The sequence below is a fragment of the Trachinotus anak genome, unplaced genomic scaffold (genome assembly GCF_046630095.1).
Source record: "Trachinotus anak isolate AG129_WGS33_773 ecotype Australia unplaced genomic scaffold, CSIRO_AGI_Tana_v1 ptg000032l, whole genome shotgun sequence".
Taxonomy (NCBI): Eukaryota; Metazoa; Chordata; class Actinopteri; order Carangiformes; family Carangidae; genus Trachinotus; species Trachinotus anak.
The window spans coordinates 10,770,148-10,781,997 of record NW_027273883.1 but is presented as its reverse complement, the minus strand read 5'-3'; the positions used below and the strand labels follow the sequence as shown (position 1 = coordinate 10,781,997).

Genomic DNA, 11,850 nt, shown 5'->3' with positions numbered 1-11,850 from the left:
ATGGTTCATCAAGGATTTATAAGCTCTGGGCTTTTGTAACGGTTTATAAATCATTTACTTACGTTTAAAGATCAGTCATAAGCTAAAAAGACAAACTTTTGGGTTGGCTGTCTGAGGAAAATCCCTCTCCAGTACAACTCTATGCATGTCTTTTAAGAGCTCTCACACTCTTCATTGGGGAGACCTCTGGTCCATGTCTTGCAGTCCTTTTCCACTAGTCCATTGCAGGGATCAAAGTGCTGTGCAGGAGGAGGATTTCCGTCAATTTGCCAAGCCAAAAGTAGCTCTTACTGTCTATAACTGGTCTGTAAAGCGTTAGTAAAATATTTATTAACCATTAATGAATATAATGGTCCCATCCTTTTTGGCTTGTGATGACTTTAAATGACGTGGTGTCCACTTGTGACCACATGTTTTGGCTTGAGTGTGGTCATGAGTTGTGTACATTCAGCCAAAGAGTGATTTTGACCATCACAGGGTAAAGATCTCCCATCGTGATCTCGGTGGAGTATACCGGATCACCGCTAGATGACGCTGTTCTCTCTGATCGCAGGATACAGATGCTGATTGACGGCTACACTTGTCCCGCCCTCTTCCCTTTACTATCCAATCAGAGATTACGCTGCTTTGTTGTCGTACGTGTGCTGACGTGAGCTGAACAATCGGGAAGGAGGCTACCTGCTAGAAACCAACACAACAAGGTAAATTTGAATATACACCGCCTTATTTTAACACTTGTGCAAACATTTATGCTCATATCACATTCTCAGGTCATTTATTCAGTGTGTTGGTGTGATTAAAATCACCAGATCGTCTTAAAATAAACTGAGGCCCAGCATCAACGGTTATGTGAAGCCTTGCGGCTAGTTAGCGGTTAGCGACTGAGCTAGCATGACACATGGAGCTTCAATCCTAAATAACAAACACTTACATGAGAAGTGTCAGTGTAAAAGCAATCTCCCATCTGAAATCATAGGTATGTTTTGTATGTTTAGTACTTTATATGTCACTTGCATCAATGCCTCCTGTCAACTGAGGTCCATAGCTTTAATATTAGCCGGGTAATTTAGCGATGCAGATAACGTTAATACAGGATCAGGAGGTTTGGCTGAGTGAGCCTTTATTAAACTTATTTTTCATGAAATATTAAGTGAAATCCACTTTGAACTTATTTAATCTACATACATATTTTAATGGTGAACTCTCCCAGTAAATGGTGTCTTATCTGTCAGTGTCATTTACTACACACATATCCCAGTTTTTTACTCATAGAGACTAGTCTCATAACATGCACTGTTTAAACTGCGTGCACGCAAGAGTGGAAGTGGAGTAACAACATGGAAATTCATGTTATGTCTTTATGTTGCTGAATGTCTGTGCACCTGTAGTTTTGTTTTTGTTTTGTTTTTTTGTGTGCATTTTGTACGTTAACATTTCTCAAGCAGTATTTTCTGATGTGTGATTCCCTACATTTCCAGTCCCGGCCATTACAAAGTAGAAATGTTGTGCATCAGAAATCTGACAGTATCAGAGCCTTTGCTTCGTTTGCGGACCTCACTGTGTAGCATCTATTAATGCTGAAATAAAGGAAGTTGAACTAAATATGCAGTGGAGAAGTAAATCAGCAACAGTTCTGGTCATGAATTTATAGTGTAAATCATTTGTAATGCAAAGCTGGCTAATATTCTCTGGTCCCCTGAGCGAATGCCACTTTTTTCAGCTTTATAGCATTTTGATATGATTGTATTTTGGGTTGTACTCTGTTCATTGGACAAAACCAGCAATTTATTAACTTGGAAATTGATATGAGAATTTTCACCCTTTGCTGACTGACTATTTATGGAATTATCAAAAAAACAAAAAACAAAAAACAGATTCATAATAATGAATATAATTGTCCTAATGTTGATCAATTTTTTAAAATTTAATTTGAATTCAGAGCTTTTTGTGTTGTAATAAACATGTCATTCTGCCATGTTTTCTTTTCTCCAAAAAAAAGTTATGGTGATCTACACTCTTAGAACATTAACTTAATCCTTGCTCCAATACTTTACTTTAAGCTTCTGTATCTTTAAAATAACAATCAAGCTACTGGAACAAATGCAATAATCTCATCACTAATACCTGCATGCATTTAAAACCCCTTGAATTACAGTTCTCATTTTGTTCCCCTAAACAGCTGTACGGTTAATACATTCATATTATCCCAGACTGTTTGACATAAACATATATATCCTTTTTTTATTGAAGCCACAATATGTATTCCTTATATAGAGTGAAATATTCAAACTCAAGATTCAATGTATTTGTGGCTTCATCATTTCTTCCACTGGAAATATTTAGATATGTTGTGTATCATTTTCTACTCATTTTCTCAAGTTCAGTCTGACATATTTGTTATTTCTTGACATCTTGAGAACTTCACAAGAATTGTAATCATTTTTGTGAGTTTAAACAATGTTTGGTTGCACAGCACGAGTTTGTAGTGGCTGACTGCAGACTGCTGGTTGTATCAGTCTTTAGTCGACATCAGCAAGACTGCACATACAGATATTTGTCTGCAAACACTGCATAATTTAGCATTAAACATAGTCGGCATGCTGCACATTTCAGTAAAATCTCAAATCTTAGAAGTAGTTTGAAGAGATCTTCAGAGCCATTTAAAGTCCCCTTTGGCTGAAGAGGATTATGGCAAAAATGGATCATCCACTTCTTAATAGAGCTGAGAGTCTATGGAAGTGAGTGCTTTTTAGTGAGTTTAGAGTATGATATACAGCAGTGGAAGCTTACAGCTGCCAACTCCAATTTCACATTGTTTTTCTTCTAGTAGCTTTTTTTCTTTTTTTATTATTTTTATGACATTTTACTCTGTTAGAAAATCTAACTCCATTTTGAATCTAAAGCTGCTTGTAAAAATACAAAAAACAATAAAGTCATGATAGTAGAAAAACAAATGTAACATGTTTTTAATAGAGTTTGTGTTGCCTGTTGTACAATACAACAGAGAACAGGACGTACTGGGACAAGGGAATGGTTTTAATTCAAATTATTTTCCTTGACATTATGCTGACATGATACACGATTAAACATAATAGGCTACTTGAATTGAGAGGAGGGTAGTGGAAAAACCATGGTGTCATTATCTATGGTCATTACTGCATAGCAAAACAGTTTATCACAATGAGTTACTATGCAACCCTTTGTGCTTTGGGATCCCCTCGATAATTATTTGCTAATTTCAGTATTATTTTTATTAATGTTTGTATTTTTTTTAATATTTTGTGTTTATTTCTGTATCCCAGTGGTCACTAAGGCACACTGTATCTGAACAGCTGCATACTGCATATTGACTGAGTCCACATATTCCTCTAGCCATCTGTCACTGATGTGCAGCCAGTTTTGTCCTTCTTTTAGATTCAGTAGAAAAACACAGATGGATCCCATCCAGCCTCAGATTCAGAGCCTAATTTGACTTTTAAAAATACCTGAAATTAAACGAGGCACTGTTTCTGAAACAGAGTGTAGGTTAATTTGTTTGGCTTCAACACATGCCTGTTCATCTGTTTGGCTTACCTGGGAATATGCCCTGTGGACCTCCTTGAGGGTGGTCCAGTGGGACAAAATATACAAGATGTGTATGTGTGCTTCTAAATTAATCAGATTTAGGATGATACAATACATCAGCACTGGCTGAGATGAGTAAGAAACAGTTAGACTGCTCTTAGCACAGCAGTCGGTATCCAGACTGTGTTGCATTAATTTTAGGAAATGGCTTCAGGTAATGAAACTGATCTGATGCAACTGCAATAATTTTCATGCATCTGTAAGACTCAACTTCCCTTGTGTCCTAGAATGTATCTACTGGGATTAAGATCTTATAATATCCCATCAAAGTCAACAGGACATCTTGCATCGGGTTGTCAGTTAGGACTCTTTTGTATAGGAAGGAACACACAAGTAGAATCAAACTGACACCCAGCTACTGTTTTTTATATTGTGATTTTTACTATGACACTATAAAGCAGCTTGTTACAGAGCATTGACATGAGGTTTTACATCAAGGACCTGTGTGTGTGTGTGTGTGTGTGTGTGTGTGTGTGTGTGTGTGTGTGTGTGTGTGTGTGTGTGTGTGTGTGTGTGTGTGTGTGTGTTTTGGCATACACCATGTCAAGTGTAAACACAAAGTCAAAGTCACAGCTTAGGTAATTATTCTGCTGTTGTGCTCAGCCCAAAGTCAATTTGCATGTCTCCATACAGGAAATGGTTTTTGATGAATACACATGGTCTGCTTCACATTCACTACACTTGTTGACGGCACTGGTGCTGTCCGCTACTTGAGTAGCTCTCCAGGTAATCTGAGGGTGTTGTCAAGTGCTTTGGTCAAGAGTACTTGACTGTTAGAGGTTAAATGAGGATGGAGTGTTGTTCAGTCATATTGATGTCTTTTCAACAGGCAACAAGTGGTCGGACTGTGTTTTAAAGGGCATGACACGATCTCTAGATGCTGTGTCCTTGTGTGGAGTGTTGTGATTGTCACCAGAGCATTTATGGAAGATTATGACATGGTGTCCACCGACAGCATTTTTTTTTTACAACACCATAATAAAGTGAGAGCCAAGGCGATAACTGAGATTTTATTGCCTTGATTTTATTTGTAGCACACTTGTATTTTCTAGCGCTGCTCTCACAGTATTTGTGTCTCTGTAGTACCTTAGTCCCTCCTGCTAACCATGTCTTTATTACCTGTGTGTCCTGGCATCAGATGGAGGTGGAGCAGCTCCTGTCTCTGTCCGGCTCAGCACTGGCCCAGGCTGTCAGCTCTCTGCTGGAAACCCCGGGCCTCTACGTCTTCTCTGACATCCTGGAGCTGCCTAATGTCAGAGAGGTAAACGCTCTGTCACACTTTATCTTCCTCTCACTTGCTGTCTTTTCAGAACTTTTCAAACCTGGCACAAAAAGCCATCTCAATCACAGACAGTTAATCCCGCAAGTGTTAATGTGTCCAAGGCACATGGAGATTCTGATCAGCCAAACCACAAGCAGAAGGCTGGTTGATGCATGTGGCCATATTGTTAGAGTAGCATCAACACAAGCGTATTTCCTCACCACACCGTACCATGTTTATCATCAACACAAGTGGAAATGTGCATACATTTGTGCAACAATGATGCAATCAAAGTCACAACTTGCCCCCCAATTAACACATCTATACATAGAATTCCTGGATGTGACGCTGCTGTCAACTTCAAAACGCACATTACTGACAGATTGTGTATGATGTACGTTAAACATGCTTGAGAATATGCAGTTAACACCCTATTTTGGGAGTGAAATGCTCCTGGTACAGTAGAGAATGATTGTGCAGCACCATTGTTTTCCTTCGTTAAGAGAAGTCCCAGAAAGAATGTAGAAGAATCCAGACCAGTGGGAATATTTACTAGAGATTTGTGGCTCCTTCGGGGGCCCTAAAGAGTCAAATTGCATATGTCATTATTTACAAGGACCACACCAGGGCAGCAGCGGACATTGCATCTGACAAAGACAGGTGTAAAAATTTGCAGCGCTATTTTCTTGAATAAAGAGAGAGAGAGAGAGAGGTTGAGAAAATGTTTTAATGGTTCAAAGAAGTAAAATACTTCAGAAACTAAAGTCAATAATATTGCACCAAATTATAAAGATGCATTACAAAGCTACCACAGAAGAAGGAACAACAATGTAACAGTCTGCTATTATAACACAAAGCTTTACCCATCAGTTTCCCTCAGTGGTTGTCTGCCTGAATATGTATTTTTTCAACTTTTAATGACCCATAGCAGGTCAGTGCAGTGAAATATGATTGAAGCAGCCAGTTATTCTTATTAAGTACCTGTGTTATTTATTTATCCGTTCACAACAATAAATCTACTTAAAGGTTTAAAGTTTAAAAGCTTTATCAAAAATCTCCCACATTCATTTTCATAACTCATTCTGTTACTGATCTTGAGCTGATAACATTGGCTATTTATAATATTTCCTCACACACAGCCTTCCCCTTGCAGGATGAATAATCGCTTGCATTTCCAAAAGCGTCTTCTTTTCAAACATATGTGGTTCAGCAGCAGAGAACATTATCTTTTGCCAATCAGTGTTTTCCAGACATGCGCGGCACTCATCGTGGCATGCATAGAAATCAGATGAACTGCTCCTGGGCTCATTTACGTCTTTATTCTTAGTAAATACCCGGCTGAACTGACAAATTGCAGTGACTTATCCTAGTAGATTTCCCCCCAGGTGTTTATTGTAACAGGTGAAACAGTCGAATACAGAAAAGCCACCCTTACAGTAGAAGAGCTACATTACAATCTGAAGTCTTGGCCAATTTTGCAGCAAAGACAGACACCAGCCAATAGGGTTGAGTCAGCTATAGAATAATGAACAGGCATCTGAGGTCCAATGAGAAAGAATCACTGCGGACACATTTGGATGCTAGGTGTGAATGTAAACCTTCGATGAATCCAAAATATGTGTTAATATAGGCAGCCGGGTCTTCATGTGGCCTCTCTCTCCTTCACTCTCAGCGACTCTCAGCAGGACCGCTGCTCAGACCTGTTCAGTGTGCATGAATAAAATGCAGTTGCACAGTTCTTCTGTAGAGTCTCATTGCTCGTGTTTGTGTTCTGCCACATAATTTTCTCCTTCCCCTCATCTTTCCACTAAACCACAGCTGGAGAATGGCCCTCATGCACCAGTGTACCAGCTCCTGAACCTCTTTGCCTATGGAACCTACTGCGACTACAAAGGTATTGCAGTGACAGCACAATGTAAATAAGTAATAGGGCAGCCGGCGACTCTTTTATTATGAGCTGTATTTCTTTGCCACAAGGCAGGCACCTTGACACAGAGGCTTTAAACACCCTCACCTGAGACACTGCAGGCAGGTTATACGCAGGCAAAATGACTGGAGTACTTTTATCTGCAAGGACAACTTTTTGTCAAGCGTAATGATTGGCCAATGATTGTCTGTGTAGCAGCAGCGCTGGCACAAATGGACAACAAACTCATCTTCTCTGACTTCATTTGCTGTCTGTGTAATGTGTCGAGAAGCTTCAAGAAGAAGTGGAATGTTAATTATGTCTAATTTTATGCTGAATATCAACCAATAGCCTGGAAAAAGATTGTAGCCTACTTTATTGTTCGCTTCCCTTTCGAGTCACACCAACAGAGAGCACATTTGCTTTCACAGAGCTGTGTATTGGAGCCCTTAGAGGAGCTGTCAGAGCTGCAGTCTTAGGGGGTGTGAATCCTGTCATCAAGGGAGCAAGGCAGCAGGAGACACAGTCGCTGGAGACCAGCTTCCTCTCGACTTTGTTCTCAGACTGCTTAAACAGCTCCGCACTCACCTGCACGTCTCTGTGTGAAGTAATAAGTAGTGCCTCCATTACGTGTGACCGTTTGACCCAGAGCAAAGTGACACTCACACACCCCTCGCCCTGGTATACTTTTCCCCATTGTGCGCCTCTGTTTTATTATCTGTTCTTGTCTGCCGCTGTAGAGAGAGAAGCCTCTCTTCCCGAGCTGACCCCCGCACAGAGAAACAAACTCCGCCATCTGTCGATCATCAGCTTGGCTTCCAACCTCAAGGTCCGTTCTTCTCTCTTCCACTTTTTTTTTTTTTTTTTTTTACAGAAAAGTGCAAATGAACCATCGTGTTGTATTCGTCTCAAAAATGGAAAGTAAATTTAATTTCTGCTGCTGTCACATTGCTGTAGGCGTCATGCAGCAAGATACACAATGCTGCTTTTAAATATGGCTATGCTATTTTATTCAGACACATAATCCTTTTTTTTTTTTTCAAGTTCATGTGAGGTTGGCTGTAATTTTAAGCTTATTGCCGTAATAATGTCTGCCTAATTAGAACTAAAGCAACAGACAAGCCATAAGTTTGTCAAGAAAAAAGTTGCCAGCACAACTACCTCTGATCATGCCATTTCAGGTACCTTCCCCCTCTCTCCATCTGTGTGATAATGTATTAAATGTTCTTTTTTAAGGCATCTTTCATTTGCACCTTCCAACCATGCTGCACCTCCTCTAATGCCCTTTTCCTTCTCTGCTCCTGATAAATAATTGATTCATTATTCTCACCAGCACTGTCCTTTCTTTTTCTTTTAACATACCCTCAGTCTCCATTAGCATTACTTCTTTCACTCCTGCCCCTTGTTTTTCTCTGCAGTATGTCACTGCTTTCCCTACATGTAGACTTGAACTCTCTAATTGCCCAGTGAGGGATTGTTAAAGTCCAAACTTTCCCCTCATCCTCCTCTGGCAGTGACATTTAGACAAATAAGCAATTTCACGGTAACATTTTTTTTTTGTCATTTTCCGTCAAATCATTTAAGTGGAATGAAATTCCCTGCCTTATGCCCTCGGTTTAAAAAAGAGGAGAAAATGAGGATTAAAGTCACTTCATGTCTTCATTCCCCCCCCTCAGTGCCTGCCGTACTCGCTCCTCCTGCAGCAGCTGGAGCTGAAGAATGTGCGGGAGCTGGAGGACCTGCTGATCGAGGCCGTTTACTGTGACATCATCCAGGGTAAGCTGGACCAGAGGAACCAACAGGTGGAGGTAGACTGCAGCGTGGGTCGTGACCTTGGCCCCAACGAGCTCCCAAACATAATCAACACGCTGCAGGAGTGGTCAGTATGCTCGCCGCGTGTCTGTGCACACACACACTTCAGATTTATGTCTCAATTATCTGTTTTCCTAACTCACAATCCACCTCCCTTCATGCCTGTCGTCTTTCTCTCTCTTTCTCTCTCTTTCTCTCTCTCTCTCTCTCTCTCTCTCTCTCTCTCTTTCTCTTTCTCTTTCTCTCTCTCAGGTGTACAGGGTGTGAAGCGGTGCTGTGTGGTATTGAGGAGCAGGTCTCAAGGGCCAACCAATATAGAGAGAGCCAGCTTAAGGTCAAAGTCCAAGTGGAAACAGAGGTCAGTCCATCCCTCATCCCATCCAGCTACAGTTCTCTCACTCTTCCCCTCCCCAGATAATCCAGTTAATGTGACTCTCTGCATCTCTGTCTTTACGCTTCCAGCTACTGCTGGTATTTGAGTTTCCTCCCGACTGCATATTTCCTTTTTTTCATCTTGCTTAAGAGTAAACTCGTACAGCAATATGTTCATAGCTCTAATTTTAAAGGACAGGCTCACAGTTTTTTTTTAATTCAGTCTTAAAACAATAGCTGGGCATTTATATGAACATTAAGGACAGGCCTTTGCTTGCTGTAATAATTCTTCCTGTTCATTATTTCCTTAGAAGAGGACAAATTAAGCGGGTATCTCGCAAGGTTACAGTCGTCTTACTACATAATACCCTCTTTGTGTGACTGTCCTTCAGCTGCAGCTAAGTAAGGAAACACTGAAAACTCAAAGATTTTATACTAAAAGAACTTAGGAGATGCCCACTTTATTTCAATCACTCAGACTGCTAAAGCTCATAAACTTTTTTTCACACATACTGTGGATATTGTTCCTGTTTTACAGCTGGAAAAACTGTTTCGTTGTTCATAGGGCACCTGACTATTGTCTTAAGTGAATCTATCTTTTAACTCATTCCTCTTGCTTAACCTTGAATTCATAATCTCGTCCCTTTTCCCTCAGGTTTCAAATCTACAGAAAACGTTAAAGGCCAGCGCTGCCTCTCCATCGTCAGGCCCCGCCCCAGCCGGAGCGGCCTCCAATCAGGACGCAGACCAGCCTGCCGAGCCACGAGACCCTGCCTCCTCTCAGGAACCTCGACAACCGGGCAAAAAAAGTTCAAAGGTGAAAGGGTGAGTACTGTGAGTACTGCGTACTTTTGCATTTACAGCCGTTATGTAGAGCATGATGCATACAGCATACATACATAGAGGGCAGCCAAAAGCATCACTGACAGCATTTGGCTGTCAGTCATGCAGCCAGTATTTGTCTGCATGACTGACAGCATCTTTGACGTTATGGTGTTTGTATATAAAAGGAAACACCAAAAGAGTTTGCATAGAAATTGCATTTTTTTTTTTTTTCTAAAGAAAGACACGGGCACATAAAATATGTTTGGCCATGTAGAATAATTTTCTGAAATGATGTTTTATTCAGACTTGTTGGTTTACTCTTAAATCAGGTTTGTGTTGAGGTTTTTTCAAGCAAGAAATGCTATTTGTTCCTACAAGACATAAAATTGGAACAAAAAGCTGCTTGTGGAGGTTCTTTCCATTAAGTTTCTTTTATTGCTGCTGCTTTTGTTCTGTAAAGCACTTTGTAACTGTGGTTTTTGAGAGGTGCTTTATAAATACAAATTTACCTAGTTATAACCACAGTGCTATAAAGACTGTACTTCAAACACTAAATTAAAGCCATTAGTCCAATGTTCTTGTAGAGAGCAAAGTTAATTCAGCAGAGAACCACTGCTATGTTTCCATTTTTTCAATAAACATTAAAAAGCCAGCTGCCGGTGTAAGTGGTTGGTTCGTGTGTGTGTGTGTCTGCATGAAGTAGCTTTATTATCAGATGTACATCAGTATTTTGCAGCAGTACTCTAACCCTGCTATCAGGGACTCTCTTTCTGTTCTGCTTCCATCCGGCCCAATTACCGATGGCTAATTTCACATCTGTCCTGGATTGTAAAATGTCACTGGATATACAAACGCCCCGCGTGCTCGCCTCCTGAAAGAACCATTTCCCCCTCCAGTGATCAGATGAGATGCTTCGCTCGTCTGCTGTTTATGTTGTTGCTGCTGAACAGAAAGCAGTGATTATTTTCTGGCTGCCTGTCACATTTTGATGAAGCATAGAGCCCTATAATTTTCATCACTCAGCACTGCACTTCATTCAAATGAAGATCCACTTAATGTTTTGAAATCCAAATTAATGATAGCTTAACCTCAATCCTCGAATTAAAATGAGTTTTGACACCATTTCTTTGTAAAGCTATTTAAAGGATGGTACTGATAGTGCAGCAGTTATTATTAGTAATTCGTTCTTTTCAAAAAAAAAAAAAATCTTTTTAATTTGAAGAAATAGAAAATCCACTGAGATCAATTTTAATGCAGAAGTGCTAGTCATTAGATATTTTAACACAAAGGCACTTCTGCACCCAGGTTAAGATTAATGTGCTGGTTCAGTAGAGCCTCTGTATTTGAAGTTAGAAAGTAAACGTGAAAACCATTCATTCGTTTGATAAACAAGGCACAAATTCAGTGTTGGTTTTTTTTTTTTTGATTGTTTCCACTCAGGCTGCGCGGCAGTGGGAAAATCTGGTCCAAGTCCAACTGAAGACCAGAGACGGACAACTGCGCTGATGGACACTCTCACTGATGAATGGACACATGGACTTGTTAACAGACAAATGGATACATCAGACAATGTGACCGATGCTCACGGACACCACTTAAAAACCTGGACGCTTCATGGGAATTTTTCTTGACACCTAATCTCACCTTGACGGATTCAGAAACACACACTGGCTGATGGAAATGACAGGTGTGACATCCACTCTTGCAGTTGTTAATAGCCTATCAGGCGGACTTTAAGTGTATACACACACACACACACACACACACACACACACAGCACTTGTAACACAAAAATACAAAACAGTCTGCAGCAGGTGTCAGTTGCCTTTGACCAGAAACAGGATCAGTGTATTTTGACGCGTATGTGTGTGTATCTCTATTGGTTTGAAGAAATGTTCTTTTGGTTTAGATTAATTCTATGTTGCTTTGTATTTTCTTCTCTCTGCTGAGTTGAGACATGTATAAAAATCAGAATTTAAATTGTTGGGAAATAAAACAAAGCCCTGTACTTATCCTGACTGTCTCATTAATGTCACTGTCACTCCTTTTA

At 40.1% G+C, this 11,850-nt stretch overlaps 1 protein-coding gene across 2 annotated transcripts; it reads left to right on the top strand.

Moving 5' to 3' along the window:
* The first annotated feature begins 561 nt into the window (after positions 1 to 561).
* On the top strand, positions 562 to 11,812 carry cops7a (COP9 constitutive photomorphogenic homolog subunit 7A). 2 transcript variants are annotated; one of them, XM_071470579.1, is made up of 8 exons: positions 562 to 701; positions 4,763 to 4,885; positions 6,704 to 6,779; positions 7,532 to 7,620; positions 8,468 to 8,670; positions 8,856 to 8,961; positions 9,631 to 9,800; positions 11,241 to 11,812. In XM_071470579.1, exons 2-8 carry the CDS (start codon positions 4,763 to 4,765, stop codon positions 11,278 to 11,280), a joined length of 807 nt encoding a protein of 268 aa, XP_071326680.1. In that variant the 5' UTR covers positions 562 to 701; the 3' UTR covers positions 11,281 to 11,812. The 2 variants fall into 2 exon arrangements, with proteins under 2 accessions (XP_071326680.1, XP_071326681.1); XM_071470580.1 differs by having other exon boundaries at positions 9,631 to 9,809; positions 11,241 to 11,381.
* The last annotated feature ends 38 nt before the right edge of the window (positions 11,813 to 11,850 follow it).

Bases quoted from the DNA above. Each gene is read 5' to 3' on its own strand.
- cops7a (XM_071470579.1), top strand. From the start codon at position 4,763: ATGGAGGTGGAGCAGCTCCTGTCTCTGTCCGGCTCAGCACTGGCCCAG. The intron at 7,621-8,467 runs GTCCGTTCTTCT...CCCCCCCCTCAG, and splicing joins GCTTGGCTTCCAACCTCAAG to TGCCTGCCGTACTCGCTCCT. The intron at 8,962-9,630 runs GTCAGTCCATCC...CTTTTCCCTCAG, and splicing joins AAGTCCAAGTGGAAACAGAG to GTTTCAAATCTACAGAAAAC.